General features: G+C 45.8%; 1 protein-coding gene across 4 annotated transcripts in view; it reads left to right on the forward strand.

The window, feature by feature from the left end:
* PLEKHA1 (pleckstrin homology domain containing A1) overlaps nucleotides 1-25,768 on the forward strand; it is a 486,448-nt gene extending 460,680 nt beyond the window's left edge. For 2 of the 4 annotated variants that reach the window (XM_078643947.1, XM_078643948.1), the window contains exon 12: nucleotides 22,409-25,768. In XM_078643947.1, the coding sequence (XP_078500073.1) occupies nucleotides 22,409-22,720 (312 nt within the window). In that variant the 3' untranslated portion in view covers nucleotides 22,721-25,768. Of the gene's footprint in view, nucleotides 1-22,330; nucleotides 22,365-22,408 lie in introns of those variants that run through there. The other 2 variants (XM_078643949.1, XM_078643950.1) reach the window with 2 other exon arrangements.
* The last annotated feature ends 716 nt before the right edge of the window (nucleotides 25,769-26,484 follow it).

The following is a 26,484-nucleotide window of genomic DNA, read 5'->3' on the forward strand; positions in this document are numbered from 1 at the left end:
GCAGAGAACATTATTAAATTAGTTTGTGATGATTGAGGGACACCTCCTCGTATGGTGTTAACGAAGTCCAAACGAGATGAACTGAATATGAGCTTCTATTCTTAGTTTGTCAAGGAACAGTAGAAACTCCTTGTTCAAGGCACGTGTGGCTATAGATACACATACACATACACAAGCTCCCACCACCAGCCAAGCAGCGGAAGAAAAACAACATGGCCTCCAGTCCTCTTACTGAGTTTCTGCTTCCTATTCCCTCAACCACATCACCCACGCCTCCCATCACCACCATCCCCACCTGCTGCTCGGCCTCCCCACTTTGCCACAACACTCTGACCTCTGAAAGCAAGGCAGGGGGGAACCATTCAACATACCCCCACAAGGAGACGCAAGGGATTCTTATGGTGTGGATACCTGAGGCATACAGATCCCTACTTCTACCCTGCCCAGCCCTCCACTTCAGATGACACTTCTTCCTACCACGAGGTACTAGACAGGGCTGCATCATACCATAGGGTAGACATGCACAAGGAATCTGTTGAAGAATACTTCCTCTTCAAAACTCGCTCCTCTGCCCACTGTTCCACGCAGTACCTGCCCATGCTGAAGGGAATGCTCAAACCTGCTCATAACAAGGAGCTGGTTACGGCCCCTGCAGTCACCCTTCAGAGTCAATAAGAAGTATAAGGCTTCACCTTCAGATCCCCTCTCCTCAAGGGGTCAGCTCCCTCCACCGGATAAAGAAAGCAATCGCATAGACACTGCTGATCGGCGTGTCACAGCTCAGTGTGACAATGTTTGGTGCAGCACCAACTCCATTGGGCTTCTTTCAAAATACCACCAGGCCCACTGGAAGGAGATGGAGGAGCTCCTCCAAAATCGCCCAGGAGAGCACAATAAGAGAGGGCATGACCTGGTCACGGAGTGCAAGCTCATCTCAAACACCAATGTGCTGTGCTTTAGGTGCTGCTGACACAGCTGCTAGTGGCTTCAACTCCAGCATGCTCCTCTGTAGACATTCCTAGCTCCATGCCTCAGGCTTCAGGTCGGACCTTCAATATCATCTTCTCAACCTGCCCTTTGACGGGGAACATCACTTTGGGCCTCAGATTGATGAGATGTTGGAGAAGATAAAGGATACTGAGACAATGAAGGCCATGGGCTCCTTACAGACACCCATCCCTCGCCAGTCCATTTGCCTTTGAGCTTATCTTGGAGGCTCCAAAACCACCTCCCCTGAAGCCTGCATGTCCTTTAAGCGTCAGCCAGCCCAGCAAACCTCCGCATAGGCTACTTCAGAGGTGACTACTGTGGTAACAGCGCCAAAGATAGAGGCAAAGGTGGCTCACCCAAAAGGAGCAGCCTTACCCAAGCAATGACTTGGCTACTACTCCCCACCAAACCCCCTGTTGGGGGAACAACTTCAACTTCAGATGTTCTTCCCCACCTGGCAACATATCACCTCAGACCAGTGGGTATTAGGCATCATTCATCATAGTTACTGTCTAGAGCTCACTTCCACACCACCCAACATACTATGCCACAGACACTTCCTTTCCCCAGAACACCAACACCTTCTTCAGGAAGAGTTTGAAAGGCTCATTCTCAAAGGGGCTATAGAGCGTGTACCACAGAACGTATAGGGCTCAGGGATGTATTTCCTTTACTTCTTCAGTCCTAAGAAGGACTTTTCCCTCAGTCCTATTCCAGACCTCAGACCCCTCAACCAGTACATCCTGTCCGAACATTCCTACATGGTCACTCTCCAGAATGTCATTCCACTGTTACAGCAAGGCAACTTCATTGCTGCATTCAACCTCAAAGACGCCTACTTCCACATCCCAATACATCCACTGCATCGGCGCTACCTCCAATTTGTAATAAGTGGCAAACACTATCAGTTCATAGTCCTGTCCTTCGGGTCACAACCACACATCAAGTTTTTACATAATGCCTTACAGTAGTGGCTGTACATCTGTGCAGATACAGCATCCATGTATTTCCATACCTGGGGGATTGGCTTATAGAGCGCAATGCAACAGCAGTATCACATACACACCCAAGCCACTATAAACCTGCTTCACGAACTGGGCTTTAACATCAACACTGTAAAGTCCCACCTCCAACCCATTCAAATACAACTCTATTTAGGGTCCATCCTCAATTCAGAGGTCAGTAGGGCCTTTCCCAGTCTAGTAAGTGTCCAGACCTTCCATGAGTTGTTCCCTCTTTTTCTGCCTGATCAACAGGCTCAGTCCTGATGGTCATGTACCTCCTTGGCATGATGAACCCCTGCTTTGCCATAATTCCTGATGCAAGGTTACACATGCACTCACAGCAGGAATGCTTAGCTCATCAATGGTCTCAGGCAGAGGGTCATTTGGAAGATCTAGTCTTGGTCTGCCGCCACACATCACTCTCTGCAGTGGTGTAACACCATCAATCTGTTGCAAGGGCGACCTGTCTTCACCACCTTCCTCAGATTACCATTACAACAGAGGCATCTATCACCGAGTCGGGTGCATATCTACAAAACCTGACTGTTCAAGATCTGTGGGACCCCAGTCACAGGGGCCTTCACATCAATTACCTAGGGCTGTTAGCTGTCGATCTAGTGCTTAAGGCTTTCCTTCCTGGCATAGTGGGCAAGGTAGTCCTCGTCTGGAAGGACAACATGGCAGCCGTGTATTGCCTACAGGAGCAAGAAGGCACTCGCTTTCCACAGCATTATCAGCTAGCCCAGTTAGTCTCCAACAAAACTCCGACCTCCTCAGCAGGATGCAGCAACAAGTGCACGAGTTGGGAACTCCACCGGACAGTCCTCCTACACTACTTCAGGTGATGGGGATTTCCAGACTTGAGCCTCTTCGCCACTGCAGAAAACACAAAATTGCCAAACTTTGCCTTCGGATTCCCACACCCACAGTCCGTGGCCGATGCACGATGTATGAACTGATCAGGGATATTTGCCTATGTTTTTGAGCCTCCCCCTCTTACCATTTGTGGTTTGGAGGCATTTGCAAACCTCACTCTTTCTGGTGGTTCCCACCTGGGCAAGACAGGCCTGGTTGACCACTCTCATCGAGCTTCCAGTGGTTTCTCAAGAGGAGCTCCCCTACAGGCTGGTTCACACAGAACCATGGAGACAACAGGCACTTCGATCCCAGGTATCTCAACCTTGCAATTTGGCTCCTGAAGTCTTGGAATTCGGCTACCTTTAATCTATCTCCAAATGCATGAATATGCTGAAAGGGGCACGCAGGTCTACTACTCGTGCATGTTATGCTGCTAAATGGAAAGGATTCATCTGCTACTGCCTCTCAAATCATATTAACCCTTTATCAGCTAGTGTCCAGAATATCATCTGCTATCTGCTACACTTCCAAACCTGTGGACTAGTCTTCACCTCCACCCGGCTATACTTGGCTGCTGTGGATGCTTATCTCCAAATTTAGTAACACTTTCCCTCTTTAGGATCCCAGGCATTAAAGCTTTCATGGAGATACTCCAGAGGGTTAATCCTCCATGGACCCCCGACCTCAATGTGGAATGGCAACATTGTCCTTACAAGACTCATGGGTCCTCCATTTGAGCCCCTCCATTCATGCCCCCTTCAATTTCTATCTTGAAAGGTGTCTTGTGGCTATCCCTTACTCAGCCCTGTCAGCGAGCTCCAAGCATTATCACTCGAAGAGCCCATCTTTCAGGTTCATAGAGATATGGTAGTCCTTTGCACTAATCCTACATTTCTTCCTAAGGTGCTCTCTCCTTTCCACATTGGTCAGTCTATTGAACTCCCAGTTTTCTTCTCTCAACCTGACTCAGTTGCAGAATGGGCCCGTCTTACCCTTGATGTTAAACATGCCTTATTGTATTATGTGGACAGAATGAAGACTCAACAACTTTTTGATGCTTTTTCTGAGCCGCTTAAGGGGATGGCTTTATCAAAGTCAGGCATAGCCAGATGGATAGTTAAATGTATCCAAACCAATTATACAAAATCTAAAAGGGTACCACCTGTTACTTCGAGAGCCCACTCTACCAGAAAGATAGAGGCCTCAATGGCCTGCCTTGGGAACATCCCCATAGCTGACATTGGTAAAGCAGCTTCTTGGTCTATACCCACACCCCTTCAGTAAACACTATTCTGTGGCCATACTAGCTCACCAACAAGCCAAGGTTGGTCAGACTGTACTCAGTTCCCTGTTCTTCTGCTACACCCAAAGGCTAGAGACTACTTATGGTAGAACTGCTTTACAGTCTATGCGCAGCATATCTATCTACAGCCACACATGCCTCAACCAGAAAATGCTACTTACCCTGTAATCATATGTTTGTGGCATTTAGGGCTCTAGATTCACATGCAACCACCCTTCTCTCCAGAAGCCTGTGGCTGTTGCAGTTATCACTCTTTCTTTCTTATCTTGCATGGTCCTTTCTCTCTCTTTACTGTATCGCTTTTCTCCAGCTTTATTTTAAAAACTGTTTTTTTTTTTTTTTTTAATTCTCACTGTCCTGAGGCGGAAAGCCGGGACCTGCCCTCAATTCCTGAAGAATATCTCAAAAACCGATATTAAGGTTTGGAAGGCATAGGCATTTGGTCACTCACCCGTCTGTAGCCGAGTAAGGGCTACTCGGGGCCGCCATCTTGGATGAGGAGAAGGTTGGTGGGCTAGCATTCGAGCGCTCAGCCCCGCCCGCCCTCCCGCCCTCGAGTGAATAAAAACAATCCATTTCCATTCTCTACTGATTGCGAGTGTGAGTGGATGGCGTTTTTGAGCGCGTGAAGGCGTTCATGGTATTTCTAAATTGTTTTTAAACTCTGTCATTGCACTGCCTTAAATTATTTGCACAGACTTCCAGGGTACTTTTAAAAACTGTTCGTTTTTTTAATTCTCACTGTCCTGAGGCGGAAAGCCGGGACCTGCCCTCAATTCCTGAAGAATATCTCAAAAACCGATATTAAGGTTTGGAAGGCATAGGCATTTGGTCACTCACCCGTCAGTAGCAGAGTAAGGGCTACTCGGGGCCGCCATCTTGGATGAGGAGAAGGTTAGTGGGCTAGCATTCGAGCGCTCAGCCCCGCCCGCCCTCCCGCCCTAGAGTGAATAAAATGGCACCCTTATACAGGAGGCGCAGCGGGGGCGCCTAAGGCAAGCCCGTCTGCTAACGTCCGGGGACAGGGGCCAGAACCCCTGGACTAAACGAGTCCAGAATATGTTGGAATTCACAGCAACTGTGGGACCTGTGCCCCGACCTTGCTAAAGACTGCTTTCACAGTCTCAATGCAGAGGATACAAATAGCTGCAAAGTCTGTCAATATACGTGGCTGACCAGAACCCCTCCCAGGGTGGAGCACACCAGGCTCACATGCGGGTTACTTAACATCAGATCCATGAGGAAACATAGCCTCGATATTTATGATCTACTATTAGACATGAAACTCGATCTATTGTTTCTCACAGAAACCTGGTTGGACTCCAACTCTGGGCCGGACATAGTTGCTTCTCTTCCTGCGGAATATACTATGGTCCATTTGGATAGGGCAGGAGGCAGAGGTGGGGGGATAGCAATTATTTTCAAACAGCCATTGACTTGCCAACTTGAAGCATTTCCCATCGCCGAAGGCGAGATAGGAGCCTTCTCCATCAAGGCTAACACGGGGAATATGGTAAATGGCCTATTGATCTATCGCCCTCCGGGCCCCTCTACCCAGTTCATTACTTGTTTAACTGATGGCATCACGAAACTGCCCTACGAAGGGATACGTTTCTGCTTCTAGGCGACCTTAACATCCACCTAGATAATCTAGCAGATAAAGCAGTTACTGACTTCCACCAGCAACTTCTATCCCTACAACTATCCACTGAATCTAAAGCCCCCACCCACCTAAAAGGCCATCTGTTGGATCCTATATTTGCCAACTGGGATGGTGTAAAAATCCAGTCTCCTATCCCTGTCCCATGGTCCGACCACTTTGTAGTTCCCTTTACATTAACTGTCCCTATAACTAATGCCCAAAAACCCTATAACGCCAAATACCTTAGTCGGAAATGGACTACATTCTCTAAAGCTAAATTTGATTCGGCCCTCACCAAAGGTGGCAGACCAGGTGGGGAAGATGCCGTCATAGCTTCTGACAGACTTGATGAGCGCATTACCACGGCACTGGATGCTACAGCTCCCCTCTGCCAAAAAAACCCCTATAGCAGACCCCATAAATCGGCCCCTTGGTTTAGCGATGAACTCCGCCTAGTCAAAGCGGAATGTAAGAAACTAGAAAGATAATGGAGGGTGGCGTACCTAGATCAAGCTACATTGAAATATACAGGCAGACGCAGGGAATATCACAATCTAAATTAATTAGGGGAGAGGGGTTGGCCTAACGGCTAAGGCGCTCGACCTCGGACCTGGGGATCTGGGTTCGAGTCTCGGTAACGACGCCAAAAACCCCCTGTGATTCTGGGCAAATCACTTAATCTCCCCGTGCCTAAAAAAAAAAAAAATGAAAGTGTGTCCTCATGTAACGTAACTGGTGCTATGTAAAGCGCTCTGATAACTGATTCGGTTCGGTTCTAGTTCGCGCTATATAAAACTCCGAAAAAAAAAAAAAATTAGACGCGCTAAAACCAATTATTTTTCAGGCAGGATTGGTGAAGCCCATAACTCCACCAAGGAGCTATTTAAAATCTATAAGGAAATCTCCTTGTGCAGCTCCTCTGTCAATCCTCCCTCGAGCTCAATTGAGTCCTGTAATCGCATCGCCACTTATTTTTCTGATAAAGTGGCTAACATCTACTCTGCCTTTACAGGGGGCAAGGAAAAGGCAATAGAGTTCAGGGAGCACCTTAAATTAGATGAAGGTACAAATAGGTTAGGTAATTTTGTTACTCCATCCTCGAATGAATTGCAGGGGATCTGCCGCTCTATCAAATCTGGGTCCCCTTGTGACCCTGCATCGCCCAAACTCCTCGGAGGAAGTATCGAAACCCTAGAACCGTACATCAGAGATGTTCTTGACATCTCTTTTAAGACCTGCATTGTACCTAAAAAGTGGAAGCAAGCAATTGTACTTCCGCTTCAAAAAAAATCGAACCTTAGCTGGGACAGGATGGACAACTTGAAACCTATTTCCCTTCTTCCTTATATGGCCAAGGTGGCAGAAAAGGTGGTCAATCTCCAACTTATGACAATTGTGGATCAATCCAATCTTCTTCATCCCACGCAGTTTGGATTTCGCCCGCGCCACTCCACGGAGTCTGCGCTGCTCCTGGCCACTGAAACCATCAGGCAAGGAGTGGATGAGGGACAAACTATGGCACTCATCTTGCTTGACCTAAGTGCCGCCTTTGACACTGTAGCACATTCCATCTTGCTACAGTGTCTTAACAAGGGTGGAATCAATGGGAAGGCACTTAGGTGGATACAATCCTTTCTGACGGAGAGAGGCTTTCAGGTTAGACAGGGTGAACACTATTCCAGGCTGTTCAATCTTGATCAGGGGGTTCCCCAGGGCTCTGCCCTAAGCCCCACCCTGTTCAACCTGTATGCCTCTCCTGTAGCCACTATTGTGGAAAGATATGATATCCAACTTGTATCCTATGCGGACGACACGCAGTTGGCCATCTCCCTATCACGAGCGCCCGGAACTGCGGCCGCCAACTTCAGTGCTTGTATGCAGGAGCTAGCCTCCTGGATGTCTAACAACTGCCTGAAGTTGAATGGCTCCAAGACTGAGGTGCTCGTGGTGGGGGGGGGGGGGGTCCATCTGTGTGGTCCTCAGCATGGTGGCCGAACTGTCTGGGCCCCACTCCTGCGCCATGTCAACAGGCCAAAAACCTAGGGGTCCTATTCGACTCCGAACTGTTGTTTGCGCCCCAGATTAATCGGGTAGTGGGAATGTGTTTTGGGATACTCAAGACCTTACGTAAGGTCCTTGACATGCTCCCTGTTGGAGACAGACAGACCCTTGTGCATGCCCTGGTAACATCAAGACTCGATTATGCCAATCTCCTTTACCTGGGCAGTACGGCCAGCAGTCTTAACCGTCTCCAAGTATTGCAGAATGCGACAGCTCGGCTGGTGCTGAGGCTCCCTAGGCGAACGTTCTCTAAAGCTGCTCTAAAGTCCCTTCACTGGCTGCCAATCCGTGAAAGGATCAAATTCAAAGCCCTCTGCATATGCCACCGCATTTTGGGAGGTAGAGCACCCGCCCCCCTAAACTGTCTTATCACCCCCTACAGACCAGAGCGGATGCTTAGATCTTCTGGCACTGGTCTGGTCGCAGCCCCCAAAATCCTTAGAGCCCGCATGGGGGGCAGATCGTTCCGACTTCTCGCAGCCAAGAATTGGAACTTATTACCAACTGAACTACGCCTTGAACCCTCTGAGGCCAAATTCCGTAGAGCCCTCAAAACACACCTGTTTCGCCTAGCACTGCCTTAATTTTCCACCCTCTCACCTACTCAATCTCAGCGCAGGGACACGCCGGAGAGCGTAACTAAGCGCTTTATAAAATTCCAAAATAAATAAAATAAAATTATCCTCAGAGACCGTTCGGAAATCAGTCTAACAATGGAGCCAATGACCACGTTATTACCAGCAAAAAAGTGGAGTCACATTACCTTGTGACTCGAAGTCTTTAAAGAAAAATCATAAAGCCAAAGAGCTTAGTGATTATATTGTTAATGGGTAAAATTTTAGGGCAATTTGGAAGCCATTTGTATATTGATGAATGTAGACATCTACCCTATCCAACAGTAAACCCAGCGGCTCAAGATACAAGCTCCGAGGAACACCCCTCTGCATCACAGCTCTTCCTCAGATGTACTTTCCTTTGTTCACCCAAGTTATATCAATTTGCTTAGAAAAGAGGAGAACCAATGCAGGATTTTGAGCAAATGTACTGTTCCCCGTTTGAAATTAGGCTATAGTGATCAGCTGTGTCAAATGCTATTGAGAGAGATGGTAAACTGGAATCTCCCTTATTGAATATGTAGCACACATTAATTCAGTTTGGCTATTTTGGTGCTACAGTCAGAGTTCAAACCAGAACCAGATTGATAGTAGATGTTTTTTAGGGATATTATCAACACACCTCTCAAATTATTCCTTAAGCCTAGACTTATTGGAAACAGGTCTGACCACTTTGTAGCCGTTCAGGTAAGATTTCCAGGGTGAGTAAAGCATTGATCAATGAGCACCAAGCTGATTCAAAAAGGTGTTGGTTTGTTTTGATATGTGCAAAAATGACATCAGAGTAGTAATCAGTAGGTGTGAGGTGTTCTATAAGGCTTGAGAGTGTGTGTCTGTTAATGAGAGATTTGGTCCTAGTGTCATTAGTTTTAAAATAGGGTGCTTCTATGGGTGTCCAATTGGAAGAAATGTGTTTAATGGAGGAGCTGATATTTCTGAAAATTAGAAAGAAATATGTTGCATTTAGACAGATGGGAGTAAAAATGTTTTCAAATGTGGAATTGTATTGGCATGAAAGTACTGAAATAAAAGTATAGCAGGCTTTAGGGTGGTGTCATTTTGCTCATGTATGTAGTTGGCTTTAGCAGAAACTGCTATTTATACTCTTATCAGGACTTTCAGCTTGGGCAAACAATATGTGATTTAGACTTCCTGTACACATTTTCCTTTTATGTTTGGTCTTTTTTTTCTGGAGAGATGCCGTAAACCAAGGCTGGCTCAGTTTAAGTTATAGGTTTAAAGGGAACTAAGCAATATGATTAGCTACTGAATGGTTCATATTCTTGTATTCCTTTAATTTATCGCTGATGCCAGCCGAAGCATCAAGTTCACTAGGGAACCAATGGAAGAGGGTACAGTAGATAGCGTGCAAGAGAATGGGACAGTGGTACCTTAGAAGGAAGTGTGCTGATAGAGATTGTGTAAGTGCAAAATTCTCTCCAGGATGACAAAAAATTACCCTTTGGCATTTATCTTGACAATCTTTAAATCTCCTTTGAAGATAGTGTGTCCTGAGTTTCATTCTCCAGGTCAAAGATCAGGTCAGTGACACTGTGTAAAGCCACTTTCTAGTTCTTAGTTTTCATTTCAGAACTGTTTCTAAAGTCTAGAAATTAGGAAGTTATGGTACAGAGTTCAGCTGTGGATAAGTGATCCCGAAGAGTTTTCAAACTCATGGTGTTCTAGAATTTTGATTGACATCACATGGTTTGGTTGTAGACACTCCTAGGAGCCAATGACCATATGTTCTTTTTTCAAACTCTGGGAAATAACAACAGGCTCAGCTACTACATGGCAGAGTGCCAAAATGCATTTTAAACTATAAAATAGATCATACGCAAAAGTCAGTATTAGAGCTCAGTTCCTTTGACCTTCTGATTATTTCACCTATGTCTGATAATCCAGTGCCAAGATCTCCTCTTGATTGGTGGTGTTAATATTGAGAGGGATCTGTAAAAGGTGCATGGTTTAAGCTTAGCATGTTGCCTAGTGTATGTGCAGAGATTTCACTGCTGCACATTCGGAGAAGGCATATAGCTGCTGTTTCCTCACTGACTGTCACGGTTTGACCACCTGCACAACTTGATGACCTCAACAAGGGTCAAGATTGCTAGAAATAAATGCACAAGAGGGACTTGATAGAGAGGTAAAGACGGCGGTGGCATTCTTTTTGAGGGCACCCCGCTGACCCCTTAAACAGCATGCTAGCTGCTAGAGGCAGAGAAGGCTGGGGCAGTGGATACACATGGTGTAAAGACTCTTCAATGAGGGACCTTAGTAGGCAGCATATTGAGCATCAGGACCAGCACTAGCTGCTTTTCTTCTATAGTGAATGGTTCTTGCAAAGGACTGTACATGTGTGCTTGTATAACAGAACATCTTTATGCCCTGTATAGACACTAAGTTAGTGGGTAGTCACTAGGTCTACGAATCAAGCTCCAGTCAAATTATTATACAGAATACCAATGAAACCACCTCCAAACAAATTATCATCTTGTCACATGAAACACATTGCTGAGTCCATTGTCTCCACTCCACTATTCTGACTTTGAAAAATCAGCCCCAGCAACATTGTCTGTAAGGTATTGACTTGCACAATATTGTCGAGGTAAGTACATGTTGTGTTAGAATAGTAAATCCACACTTACCTGTCTATGATTACATTGACGATATTGTAGAAGGCGATATGTTGCAGTCTGTATTGATATTTTGGCGTGCTATCCCCCGACAGTTAAAAGAGATGCCCACTCATAACTGAAAGCATGTCTGAGTAACCAGAAAGGGACGGTTGTAAGTTTCTCTCCGTTCCTTCTTCTATTCTAGTTCTCTTTATTGTTTGGCATCGGGCCATTTGCTGGAATAGCGGCATCTTTGTGTCTGCTTGAAATTTGTTTGTTTTTTCAAAATGTAAGCTGTTAGTTCCTCTTTACCTGACTGTTTAAGATACAATTTGGTTAAGTTGTGAACCTTTGCACAGTTGTTTTGTAAAGCCCAACTAGTACAGCCCATCCTCAGCTCAGTGCTAAACCCTGCCTCAGGGAAAGTCTATCCTAACCAGCAGTGGGTGAATACATTTCAGCACCTGCTGCCTCTTTTTCAGGCCGACTGTAATGGAGCTGTTGGGTATTATGGCTTCTTGCATAACAATTATGGCACACGCTAGACTGAAACACCCACTCAGAATGTCTATCCAGGCAGTGGTCACAAGAGGAGGAACATTGGGAAGATCTGATATTGCTAAAGGTCAGCACTCAATCCTCGAAGGGATGGTGGAGCACCAACAACTTTCTCCACCACAGGCATTTTTAAATCCATTTCCCCAGGTGACCATCACTACAGAAGATTCAGTCACCAGATGGGGTGCACATCTTGCAAACGTGAGTGCGCAAGGAACATGGACCCCTCAAAATCTTGTTCGAAACATTGCTTACCTAGAACTGCTGGCATCTGCCTAGCCCTCAAAGCTTTTTTCAAGCCTATAGTGGGCCCTATACTTTGTCCAAAAGCATGGGAGTACTCACTCGTCCTAGCTATCTGTGTTGGGGATAGTAGATCTGGCATTGGGCAGTCCGCAACAGGATTCCATCTGTTGGCGGATCACTTGTCGAGGCTGGACCGCTCAATGCAGGATGCATCAACAAGTACACATGTAGGAACTCCACCGACAAGTACTACACAGGTACTTACACCTTTGGGGAACCCCACTCATTGACCTCTTTGCCACTCCAGAAAATGCAAAATTAGTCAATGGCCAGTGCAATGTGGACAAACTGTTCAGGGTTTGCCTACTCTTTTCCTCCCCTCCCACTCATCCTGTACATGGTGAGGAAGATGAGGCAGGGTTCTATGACCCACATCCTAGTGGCCCCAACCTGCGGCAGAAAGCTCTGGTCCTCAGTGCTCTGAGGATGTCCATTAACCACAGAAAGCTACTGAACAGGCTAGACCTTCTCGGACAGCAACGTGGCCTAATCAGGCACGCAGACCTCAAACAGCTCAACCTAGAGATCTGGCACCTGGGGTCTTTAGAGTTTTGCTACCCAAACCCCTCTCAAAGTGTATGGCCATAGTGTGTGGAGCTCATAGATTTGCTACCCATGTATGTTATGCAGCAAGTGGAAGCAATTTATCCACTACTCCATATAAAAGTCTTGTTTGAAGACATCACCTGCTACCTTCTCTACGTACAGAAGGTGCGACTTGCATACACATTCATAAATCTTCACCTTCCTGCTGCTGTTGCTGCATACGTGCAGAATAGGGAGCACTCCTTGCTCTTCAAAATCTCTGTGATTGAGGTGTATGGAGGGACGTAAAACGGTGCTACTTCTAAGAACACCCCATCCCTGTGTTTGACCTTAACATGCTCTTTACAACATTTTAACCCCTTCACTCTAGCAACCTTCTTTTTATGTCCTGGAAAGTGGCAGTTTTAGTAGCCATAACCTCGCTCAGACTCATCCGTAAATGCAAGCACTCCCGATTCAAGAACCATTCATTCGGGTGTACAAGGTAAGGCTGGCCTTTAGAACTAATCTAAAGTGCTTGCCCAAGAAAGCCTCACCTTTCCACATCAACCATACTATTGAGCTTCCCATGTTTGATAGCGCGAAAGGCACTGCACACTGTAGACCTCAAGCAGGCATACATGTGTAAGACAGTGTCCCTTTTTGACATGGTCACCCCCACTTTTTGCTAAGTATTGATGTAGTTTTGACTGGAAGTGCACTGGGTTTCTGCTAACCAAGTCCTTGGTGCGAGATCTTTTTCCCAATTGGCAATACCTTTAGTACCCTCTCTAAGGCCTTAGTACATGGTACACCTGGTACCTAGGGCCTGAAGTACTAAAGAGGGTTCCCAAGGGCTGCAGCACATCACATTGTGCCACCTTAATGGACCTTTCACCAAGCACCCACATACTACCACTGCAGGCTGTGTGTCTTGTTGCAGACCAAAGTGAAAACACAACATGGCACACATCCTTGTGTGCCGTTTCTGCAGACACTGCATGTAGCATAGGAAAGTCACCCATAGAGCAGGCCTTACAGCCCTAAGGCGAGGTGCACTATACTACTTGTCTGATCATAACAGCTTGAGCAGATATGCCTCTCTTCTGGCCAGTTCAATTACTGCCAGAACAAGTGACCAGGGAAGCCATTTTAAGAACATGTTCTGGACACTGGTGAATACGTGTTCCCCAGCTACATGATGGCTTCACTGAAAAGGGAGATGTTTTGGATTTATTAATGCAAGCACCCAGAGGGTAACTTAGAGATTGCCACTGAAAACAAACTACTACGTTGCCAAATGACTGGTCTTGGCCAGCCTGCTTCTTACCCCCAGGGGTGAGGGTCTTTGATCTCAGAAAGGCTGCTACAAAGCCTGCTCGGGCAGAGGGTGTTTACACCCCTTCCTTCAGGGTGACCTGCAAATTAGCATTCCAAGGCAGCTAGCTTCAAAGAGCCCGCTGCCTTTGGTATGCAAATCTGGCTTACCCACACAGGAGAGGATGCCGCCCCCTGTTGTTCAGAACTCATTTGGCACCTGGACTAGAGGGATAATACGTAGCCAGAGAGGCATGTCCACTTTCAGGCTAATATCAGCCGTTAGATGGGCTACCTGAAGTGGATACGTTTTACAGTCTGCCATCTCTGTGATGGCAAATATAGAAGTTCTGGGATAGGGTTCTGCCCACTTCCCACAGGAAGTGGTCATATAGCATGGGAAGTGACTCCAAGAGCAGGCAGCCCATTGGCTACTACCCCACACCCCCCTAAAGCCCCATCAATTCAGTAGTCCCAGGAGCCCCTGGCACTAGACAATCCGATCCTGCTGACCTAAAAGGAGGAGGAATGAAGAGCTGCAAAAAGCAAGAAATGTGGAAGGAGCAACTGACTTGGTGCCAACCCTGCCAGCCTGTTTGCTGTTCCCGACAACTGCACCAAAGTCAACTTATCCTGTAAGCTGCTCTGCCTCCAAAAGCCTGAGAGAGCTGCCAGCAGATCGTCCAAGACTCAGGAAATTCTGTGGGGCAGCGGAGCTGCTTCCCTGCAGGTACCAAAGAAAGAACTGTAGGGACTCTGGACCATGTAATGCTGACAACGGCCAGCCCCACAGCACACATTTCCCAAAGCCAGCGTGGTACCTTGGCCCTCCAGAGAAGAAGCCTACCTTAGGTTTGCTAGGAGAGGACTCCTCAACGCTGTCTACAGCCTCTTGGTGCAGCCTCCCCTGACAGCAAGTGTCTTGGTTGTGAAAAACCTGATGCCTCGAGAAACCTCAGCACCCGTCGTTCCCGACCTGAGTGGAAGTGGACCAAATCTGTCCCCACGTTCCCAGAGCATCGTGAGACCTGAGCCCCCCTCTTGGTTCAGCCTGACTGGTTTCCCAGTCCAAGCCTGCATAATCTTTTCTACTGGACCGATCCCCATAGGATAACATTGGACACCTGATGCTGAAAAACACCTCTGCACCCAGCCACCCCCGTTCTGCCCGAGGTGACTGGTTGGTGCTGCCTTAGACCTTGCCCCATACTTACCTTAAGTCCAGGTGATTGGTCCCGTAAGTTGCTGTGAAGTGCCCGAATGCAGTACTTTTTTCCCTGTAATATAATATTGGGCACCCAACACTGAAAAACACCTATGCACCCGGCCTTCCTGGTGCTGCCCAAGGGGACCTGTTTGTGCTGCCTTGAACCTTGCCCCATACTTACCTTAAGTCCAGGAGATTGGTCACGTAAGTCACAGTGAAGTACCTGTATGCAGTGTATGTCTCTCCTCCATAGGGTAACATCACTGCTTTAGAAATTGCACCAAGTATTGATTTTTCATAAGACGAGTGATTTTTATAAATTGGTGTGGATCCTCTTATTGAGTTGTGTGCGTCATTTATTGACTTTGTGTGTATTTGCAGATGTTTAACACTCCTCTCTGATAAGCCCAAAGCTGGTTGACCACACTACCCCCTAGTAGAGCACTTTGAGATTGCTAAGCAAGCCCCTGTCCGCTCATAAGGGAATACCTGGATTCTTTGCGCCGTTTACCTCTTTTGATATACTATGTAAAGAGTCAGCTTCCTACAACATGTACTACATTGACAGGACCAAGTGGTTGTGCACAACTAACCAGCTGTTTGGAGCTTTTGCTAAACCCCACAAAGGTCCCCCCATTTCCAAAGCTGATATTGCAAGATGGATTGTCAAGTGTATCCAAACTTACTACACCAAGGCTGAACGTGTAGTCACTGTACCTACCAGGGAGCACAGTACATGCAAAAAGGGGCAACCATGGCTTTCCTAGTTAACATCACATTAGCAGACATCTGTAAGGCATTTCTCCACACCTTAACAAAGCACTATTGTGTGGACGTACCCCATCAGCAGTCTATGGTTGGCCAGTTATGGTAAAATTATTACAAATGTCTATCATCTGCACTCTAGCCACCGCTTAAATGGTAAAAATAATTCCAACAAATGCATTGCCTGTGGCTCTACACTTGACGCATGCTTCAAACGGAAAATGTTACATTGTAAGAACCTGTTAGTAGCAATACAGAAGCTCTCCCTAGCGAGGGGAACTGGGGCTGCGAGCGTCTGAAGAGCCAGGACAAAATACGATCCTATGCGCATTGTTTTAGCCATTGTTTTAGCCTTTATAAATATACTTTGGAGCGTTTTTTAATGTTTGGTAATTCCGCCGTATTTTTACCATGGGGGCTGTTACTATAAGGGGAATTGAGTAAACAGGCACACTGACACTCTACACACCTTCATTTCCTCTTCTTTCAGCCCAACCGCTTTGTATTTCCCATCACTCGGCGGTGGGCGCCATCTTGAGTGAGGAAGGCGAGGTCAGCGCTCAAGTCGGGCCGGCCTCCCACCCTCCTCCTCCTATATCATGTGTCACCCCCCCAGACGGCGCAGCAGGGCTGGCGCAGCGGGCGCGCCGGATGCGCGCCGGAGCCGCGCCAGAGCCAAGCCCGTCTGCGCTCGTCCGCACCGAGGACGGGCCAACGGCCACCCCCCTTGTTACTCCGGTACCACGGCCTTCTACTTACACGATGAGATTAACCTACTCCACCGACGAACTACTAAGACTGAGGCATTTAGCGGCCCTACCACATACACCCCCGCACTTAAGCTACTCTAATCATATCTTGGGCCCACTCTTATGTCCTACTTGCAACAAATGCACCGGGAAACCTTCAACAAATAACCCACCATTAATTCAAGCAGCATTAATAAACGCCAGATCCCTCCCCAAACACAAATTAGAAATCGCGGACCTGATCGACGCGCATAATCTGGACCTACTGTTCGTCACCGAGACATGGGGCGATGACGCCTCAGGACCTGACTTTGCAGAAGCCACTCCAATCAACTACAATGTTTGTAGATTAGACAGACCATTAAAAAGAGGTGGCGGCATCGCCATAATTCATAAAAGCCGGTTCAAACTCACGACCAAACCATATACATGCCCAGAATATGAATCGCTCATCTTTACTCTAGGCCTATCAGCAAAATCATCCTTCAAGGGAATGCTGATTTATCGCCCTCCAGGGTCAAGAGCCAAGTTCTTAGCAAACATAGGTAGTATAATTGAAGCAGCTGCTGACGCCCCTCATTTTACACTACTAGGTGATTTCAACTTTCACCTTGAGACTTCAAATAACCACGATACCATGCAGCTTCTCGCAGACCTTTCAGCTGCAGGCCTAACGCAACTTATCAACTCCCCTACGCATCAGGCAGGTCACACACTGGACGGTATATTTACTAACAGTCATCTTCTAAATATCACCCAAACAATTCCACTAATCTGGACAGACCACTCAGCTATTTGTTTCACAGTACAAACAAACTCCACTAAACCGAGCCTCACTGCACTAGCTCGTTCAACATTTAGAGACTGGAAAAACATTAACATAACCCAATTAGCAGAGATGATGCAGGATAATTATACCCCCAATGAGCATGACCCCACCAAAGCATCCTCAAACTACCTGACAAGCCTAGATACGGCCTGCGTCAAGCTAGCCCCACTTAAACCATCACATCGTAATAGAAAAATACATTCAGCCCCATGGTTCACTGAGGCTCTACGCATGCAGAAACAATACTGCAGGAACCTCGAAAGACAATGGCGTCGCAACTACAGCCCCATAGACAAGTCCAACTATAAAAATGCCCTCTCCATCTACAAAAGAGCGATAACCACTGAGAAAAGTCATTATTTTGTCACTCAAATCAATCAGGCAAAGAACTCGTCAGGAGAACTATTCAGGGTAGTTGCCAATCTATCCAACCCTCCTACGCCGCCCTTAGAAGGCTCTCAACTACTGGCAGATGCCTTGGCCAGTTTCTTCGAGGAAAAAGTTAGCTCCATCTTCCAGACTTTTTCTCACTCTGCCCCCCTACCATCTTCGAGTCCTCTTCTCACCAGCACTCACCCAACCTTATTATCTTTCAACTCCGTGGACCAGGATCACATTCTACGTCTGGTAGCCAGCACTAAATCCGGATCCCCCCTTGACCCATGCCCCCCTTCCATTCTCAATCGGATTCCGGAAGCAATTTCCCCTCCGTTGACGACCATATGCAATGCTATGTTCGCAACGGGTATATATCCCTCAGTCTGGAAAGAGGCGATCATAAAACCATTGCTGAAAAAACCAACGCTAGACCCTCTCATCCCAGCAAGCTATAGACCCATCGCCTGTCTCCCATTTCCAGCAAAGATTTTTGAAAAGTCCATGAACACGCAACTATCAAAATTCATCAACGACAACAACTTGCTAGATGACACACAGTTCGGTTTCAGGCAGGGACACGGGACAGAGACAGCATTATTGAAAGCCGCAGACGAAATCAGAACAACCATGGACAAGGGAGGATCGGCCGTCTTGATACTCCTAGATCTCTCCGCTGCATTTGACACGGTCGATCATACCACCCTGATCGACCGTGTCGCAGCTCTGGGAATAGGAGGAACAGCTAAAGATCTGATTGCTTCGTTCCTCGCCAATCGTCCACAGACTGTCAAAATGGGTTACTTCACCTCCCAGACCTTCTCACTTCCCTGCGGCGTTCCACAGGGCTCCTCGCTAAGTCCGACGCTTTTTAATATCTATGTATCGGACTTAGCGAGGGTGATAAAATCCTATGGTATTGCCATTACCACTTACGCCGACGATACGCAACTAGTATTATCGGTGTACAATAATGGAGCTAGCGTGGCAGCTAACTTTCAGGAGGGAATGAAGGCAATAGGCTCCTGGATGTCATCAAACTGCCTTAAACTTAACTCCGATAAAACGGAGGTGATGACATTCGGGAGCTTGAGACCAACATGGTCCCCACAATGGTGGCCACCGGAGCTGGGATCTCCCCCCCAACCGGTGGTTAAGGTCCGCAACCTGGGGGTTACTTTTGATACTAAACTGACTTTCCACCATCACTCCAATGCCGTCGTATCATCCGCCTTCTACACCCTCAAAAAAATCAAGAAAATCCTCCCTTACCTACCACAGTTAGCCGGCAAAACACTTATTAGCTCTTTAGTGTTTTCAAGAACTGACTATTGCAACTCTTTGCTTCTCAACGCTCAGGAAGGAGTGCTCAACAAACTCCAGACTGTGCAAAACGCGGCGGCCAGAACCTTACTTTCCATCCCCAAATTCACATCTGTTTCCCATCACATCAAAGAGCTCCATTGGCTCCCAGTCAGGAGCCGAATAAAGTTTAAGGCTCTTTGTATAGCCTATAAGACCCTTAACAACTCAGGGCCTAAGTTCCTAAAAGAAGCTCTCCGCCCACTGGAGCAACGCAGAACCCTTCGATCCTCCACAGCTTTCATGCTCTATGTCCCTCGGACAAAAAAGGCCACTTGGGGAGACAGGTGCTTCACCACAGCCACTGCTAAATTGTGGAACACCCTCCCACTCTATATCAAAACTGCCCGCACGCTCCTTAAATTCCGAAAGAGCCTCAAGACTTGGCTTTTTTCTTCTGCCTAACCACCCCTTTAAAGTGTAGGGAGCTTCTGTGATCACCAGCGCCGAGACACCTGTACGGGTATTTGCGCGCTTTAAAAATAGCAAAAAATAAATAAAATAGTTCTGTAAATTCACATGTATCCACCCTCCTCCCTAGAAGCTGGCAAATTGTGACGTGTCCTTTTTACTTGATTTGCATCTTATAATGTACCTGACACATCACAGTAATCTTACAGCACACTCCATCTTCCTATTTCACCAGCTGAGCGGAATAACAGTCTTGAGTGGAGTCGGTGTCCATGCACATTGTGGTCTAAGAGGGGAGTCACAACATCTCGAGACTCAAAACTTCTTTGAAGAAAAACTATTTTTAATGTCCAAGCCCAACATTAAATGGCAGGAGTATGCAGAGTATGTGAATGTGCCGCACAACATGCCACAAACAAATGGTTTAGGGAACATTTTACTTCCTTCACGCTGAGACGTTTTAAGGCATGGGCAAAGTGGGCTCTGGCCCAGGGCCCCAGTTTTCAGGGGGGCCCCCAATAGAGCCAGCTCTGTTCTGCTGGGAGTCTTGACCTGATGACCTGGAGTAATTCTTAAACAGATTGTTTTAAATGCCGTTTTCCTTTCATTTATTTTTAATGTGGATGATGTGTCAGTCTATTATAGACATTTTGCAGAGAAGTGCTGTGTATGTTTCATCCAACATCCATAAAAAGGTTCTTTTAGATCAAAACAGGACCGCACAAATGAGAAAAGGGAGGGTGTCGTCTAGAATATTTACAAAATTAGTGAGGTGCTGCTGCGTTACAATATTGAAAACACACATCAATATCCCTGAATATTACATGTAAACACATTTACTATGTGGACCAGTGTGCCTGTGCACTGTCGGTGACTTGGCCAAAGAGGGCATGAAAGAGCTGAAACTGGATCATAAATTCAAAGGTGTATGAACAGCCCCCCCCCCCCCACCCCTCCCCCCCCAAAATCCTTAAGATGTCCCTCCCTTCACTTGCCAAGATGAAATATGTTCTATTACATGAATCATGACATGTATATATACGATTGTTTGGCATATAATTCTATCACAAGTAAGCATTAAAAGTAAAAATTAAATGCTTGCATACAGGAGAGCTCTAAAGTGAGAAAACAACCTTTCAGTAAGCAGTTTTAATGGTCGTCCTATATGGGCTCTGGAAGGGACGCCCCTCTAGCATATCTTGCTGCAAAGATTTCAAAAGTATGAGGGCAACACAGAATTCAGCACAAGGAGGTGTACATGGTGAACTTTCGGTACTAAATTATCCTGATCCAGCTCAGAGGGCCAATGTTTCCGCTAAAATATTCTGAAGGAAATTTGGAGTCACAATTTTAAATAGGTTAATTTAACCTTTACGCCTTCTGATGCTGTAACCTTCATTTGGGTATTTCAAACGTCTGTTAATGCATAGAAGCTCAAACACATTTAGCTTGATTTGACCTCAAATTAAACAAATTGGCTAGGAATCCTGAGATCCCAGATATCTGACGCAATGAATTTGAGCAAAAATGGTAGTGAGGCAGTTTCCGAAGGGGAAATATTATTGGCCCTTTGGGATACAAGAAAATACCGTTTCAAAGTGAGCCCTTGCCCAGGGTGGCTGCATTGCTTCTGTACTGCATTAAATGATGTTTAAAGGATTCTATTCTTTGTTTCAGGGATGCTGGTACTGCAAGCGCAGATGCAATTTTAAAAGGTCTTTGTTTGGTATAGCACACCTGGTTAAAGGTTCTATATAGCCTGGGAGTGAATGAGTCTCTAAGCCTCTGTAGCACATGGTGTAGTAAGGAAAGCTGTTGATATTTGCCAGCATCACCCTGTTAAAGCTCTGATAAGCCACAACCTTTTATGAAGAAGTTTGTGTTGGTGAGGAAGTGGGGGGAGAGACATATGCTTTCCGCTTGGTTGGCATATCAATGTATGGACCACATGCTGCTTTCTGCTCTATGTTCTTGGTATCATATTTGCTGTGACCGATCTAGGAGTGGTTTATGCCGGTATCTTTGTATGATGTATAGCATAACAGCAAAGTGTTTGCAGTTAGAAGAAATGCTGTTTTTTGCTATCGAAATGTTACTGTCTCTCATAGGCAGTGCCTGCCAATTGCTGCTAATATTGCATAATGCCTACAGGTATCAGCAGACAACAGGTGAGATGGAACCAAAGAGTGGTGTTTGCTTCTCCACTGTGTTTTTCATGCAGAGAAAATCAGGATTGAGGTTTAGTTTGGTCTGACTGGTTCTCTGTTTTATTCCAGCACACAGCAGGTTTTTAAATGGCTGATAGCAATGCATCTGCTTTTTTCCTCTCTTATTATCCATTGTACTCTGTACTATTCTTGCAGTGAACATCGAGCTGCAGGTTTTGATGTTTGATGGAGGTGTAAGGGAGGAGGTGGGCGAAGTTGTTTCTTGCTAATCAGCATGGTGCACTGTGCTGTTCCCTGCAGTGAACAATAGCAGGTTTCATTATAGAGTGCTGGAGATAGCGTTTGCTCTTTGCTGCTTTGCCTGGTCATCTGTATTATCCCTGTGTGGAACAGGAGGCTGCTGGTTTTGGTGGTGTTCGTTGGTGGGGAGGGGTAGGGAGGGTTAAGAGAGTAGGTCTTTGCTTTTTGCTGCTCTGTGCCAACCCTGCAAGGGGATAGAAGCTCACAAGTTTCAAGGGGTGGTGAGGGTGGAACTGCTCCATCTGCATTTCTGCAGAGAGCAGCACGGTGCAGGTTTTGTTGTGGGGTGGGGTGGGATAGTGTCTGCTTCCTGCTGCTCTGCCTGATGCTCTGCTCTCGGTCTTTCTTTTTGGCTTTTTGTTTTTCAGAGAGTAAAGTGTGAGACTGAGTTACTAACTTGCCTATAATGACTTGAGCACGTATCTCACCAACACTCCCCTTTGCAGGAGCACCCCATCTCTTCCTCTGAAAGCAGCTCATCGTTCCGCACCTCTGCCTCACATTCCACTTCCGCCCCCCACGACGGCACACCTTGGAGATCCGATGCAAGAAACTCTATCTTGGAGAAGAGAGGATTTCACCAGTCTTTTACCAAGACCCAGCCAGGCTACCCCAAGGCCGAGACTTTGTCTGCAAGAGACAAAATCCACCAAGTGACTGCTCCTAGCCACACTGAGAAACTGAGTGGCACCTGCGCCCAGGAATCCTCCTGCCATGTGGATCTGGATGATGACAGTCTTCCAGTCAGCGATGTGTGATGACCTGGCACAGACTGAAAGGAGTTTGTGTTGCGCTTGGTCATCTACAATGGACAAATGACCACTTTGTCTTTGAAGCTCATGTTGGGCTTCTAAGACACGATGAAGCTGAGCTTCTTGAAAACTGTCTTTTACTACACCCATGCGCCTTGTTGTTCAAGAGTTATGCCTCCCATGTTCGTTATTGTATGTTGCTTTTATTTTTTATTGAAAGTCCTGTGTTCCTTCATGTGCCAGTATGGTTTCTGGTTGAGTTTAAACAAATGCCAAATGTTGCCGTTGTCGCACCAGTTGTAAGCCAGAAAGTGACTTTGTGTGCTGTGAACCATACAAGAACATGTCTGCATTCCTCTTTGTGCCATGAACCTCCGTGGAGGTGGGACAAAGCACAAGTGCCTGCCTGCCCTTCCATTTGACTTACATCACTGATACGAATATCAATTTTAACTTGATGCTTCACATATCCTGATGTGTATGCCCTGAAAGATAGATTAAATTGAGAATAACCTTCACAGATGCAAGCGGAAATGTCTTCCACACAGAAACTGGAATCCCATTTATGGTAAACGGAGAATAAGCTGGGAAATAATAAATCTGAGGTCTCTATCTTTGTAGCGAAAGCTCCAAGGCATTTTACATAACTAACAAGCACAGTAATTGATGAACGTTTTCTTAGGTTACTAACATGCCAAAACATCTTTATTTTCTTGGAATAACTAATTTGTGCAGGAAAAATCATCTTGGGGCCTTGGCATATATATATATATATATATATATACATCAGATTTTCGCTCAATGAAATATACAGAGCCCCCAGCCCTGTTGTTGATATGTCTAATAACGTAACTATGGGAAACTATAACGTTGATTTTGTTACAGTCACCTATTAAAGCACAGTGTTTGAGGAAAGTATTTTACAGACTCTGGGTAAGGCCTGTAAGTGCACCCTTGAGGTATAATAACCATTCTCTTTGTCCTAGTGTTTGCTTTTAGTGGTTTTCTTGAAATAAGACATTTGTTATGTGAAAATTAAGATATATAGTGACACCACACAAAGACCCATTTCTTAGGCCCGATAATGTGTTTGACTGTTTAACATTTACATGAACTACAAGCAGGAATCATCATGCTTCTCCTGATTTCGTGTTTAGACACTGAGAGCATGGGATAATATGACAGGTATATAATTTCAAGTTCTTTTTTTTGGTTGTAATTTGTGACTCTTTAGGATAAGTTAACAGACTTCCATGGCAAGAGATTTCAGATTAGGATTATTGCATGTGTTCTTCATCAGATGGAAGGGAAGATGTGCTCGATGAAGAGCTCCCTCATCTGAAAGTTAGCCTTTGCAAATGCCTCTTTTGACCGTACGTCAGAGTTGGTCAGCTCTTTGAGGTACGTAAGACCCGTACGGTTAAGAGGGGAAGTCACTTGATCTGATAGCTCCGCAGTATATTATTTGTTTAATGCTTCTCTCTCCACATCCGAGGATCGATCAGTGTTGGGATCATGGCTGCAGATACCCCCATCTTCTAAAGATAGGCCGGTGTATGGTCACATGCGTTTTCTTATAAGCTTTGCCTGTAAGATTGGTGCAGGCTGCTGAATCATACAGGCAGACACTAATGAGTACTATACTGATCTGGTTAGAAATTTTTTCATTTGAAAAGAGGTATATTTCTACTTACGTATGAAGTAGAACTAGTGCCAGGTTCTTTGGCCTGAACACATTTTGGTTCTGGCCTTGCACTCCAAGACGGCGCCATAAAAGGGATCCAAAATTTCCCTATTTTGTCAACTTCTGCCCAGTGCGTTGGGAACTGGACTATTGCTTTTCCTCATATGCCAACATCTCCAAATGTCCTACTGCTGCCTAGAATATTGATTGGAGATAGTAGTGCCTCATGAAAGTGTGCATTTACTTCCATGTTGTTGCATTAGGAAAAATCTCTCAGTGGGGTTCCTGCATTAAGGCAATTGTGGCCTCCATACCAAAAGTGAAGTGAAGATCTTTTTTTCTCTGCAATGGCCTAACAACCTTGGTGTTAATTGGAGTAGTTAGTCTTTCTTCTGCTAATTGTCGGCCATTAGTGTTGCTGTAATACAACAATATGATTGCCTGACGTCTTTAGTTTTACCTCTGTAGAATTTCAAACATCATTTGATATCCAGAGAGTGGAGCGGGACCTTTCCTTTTTGGTGAAACTATGTGCTTAAATAACCTGTGACATGGTTCTTTTGATGGTAAGTGTCTGAAGGTCTCCAACTTGCTTTGCTGAGGTGATTAACTCGCAGAAGAGCTGTTTTCCATCAAAAGAATTGGCACCCAATATACAGAAGTCTCTTTAGGGCCCCTAACTCAGTGGGTAAATCCCAGAGTGGCTACCTATCTATGGGAAAATTCAGAGCAAGTCTTTCCTAAAGTCAGTAATGACCACTTGAAAACGCTGATTGCTTTCCACTTAATATTTTTTAACAAGGAATTCCTCTGGTACTTCAAAGAAAGCGCAGTTGTATGAAGGTTAGAGAGGAGGTGGCACCCAATGCAATGTGAAGTACAAAATATGCATTGTACTAACCCCCTCCACTCCCCATAGCCTTTACTAATGGACTGCACACCTGGATCAAGATTGAAGCTGAGAGCATGCACATTGCTGCTATGAAACACTCACGTTTTAGCTAACTCCAAACAATTGTTGGCAATATGGGTTCCCAAACACCTTATGTTCCATCCTCATACTTCTTTGGCAGAAATGTATTGATTAAAGTTGAGATTGGCATGTGCATAGATTAACACAATCCTTTATCACGATTCTGCACTTCCTTTGGTATTCTAATTGCTCGTGCAAACCATGCTAATGTTGGCCTTTGAATACTAAATCTGTTTACAAATGGTCTGCGAGGGACATGCAGCGGTTTTGCACCTGTACGATTTTGTGATTGTACATACAAATAAGGGTGGTTTATTTTTGGGGCTGCAGATGTGTCTTCAGGAAGAAATTTTACCTTGTGATTTGTGGACTTAATAAACATATTTTATACATTGTCCTAGATTGTGTTACAATACATTATTTTTTCATAGAAAGCCTGTTTTAGCAGCTGCTAGAGAGTGTTTATATGCGATTGGCTCTTTTATAATATAACTAGTCCATTGGCTCCTCTTCCTTCACATGCAGATGTTTATACTTTAAAGGAAGGTGACTGAAACACTTTTTCTAAAATGTAACAGCACTGTTCAAGCCAGGGTATATGCTGGCCCTTTATGCGGTGTCCCCTCCTGTCGCCATCCTGTCTGCCTGCCTAGTTGTTGTTGTCACTCAGCTCCTGATATCTTCATTCATGGTAGGCTGTGTATGTTTTCTTTCTCAGGAGATGTTTGCCACACAATCCTTGAACCGTGCTCAACAAATAATTCTCTTGTACTATACAGTGGCACTGTACTCTTCATGAGGGCTTCTGCCCCTATGTCAAGGCAATGATATACCAGGCTGTTGCTGTCCGTTAATTGTAATTATGTGTTTGTGGCATATGTAGCTGTAGATACACCTGCTGTGCATGGAGAACGACCTTTACAACGCGGTCCTTACATCGCAGTATGTTAACATCGCTGGCATTACAACGTAAGTCGTTACAACGACTTGTGCTGGATGGCACTCTAAGCTAAGGAATAGTATGATTTACTGTTCCACCACCTTACCTACTGTTCCGTAGGCTGGAGTTTGAATAGTAAATCATACTAAGTCCAGCGCCCTCCAGCGCACGAC

This window comes from Lissotriton helveticus, chromosome 5_1 (assembly GCF_964261635.1).
Source record: "Lissotriton helveticus chromosome 5_1, aLisHel1.1, whole genome shotgun sequence".
NCBI classification, from domain to species: domain Eukaryota; kingdom Metazoa; phylum Chordata; class Amphibia; order Caudata; family Salamandridae; genus Lissotriton; species Lissotriton helveticus.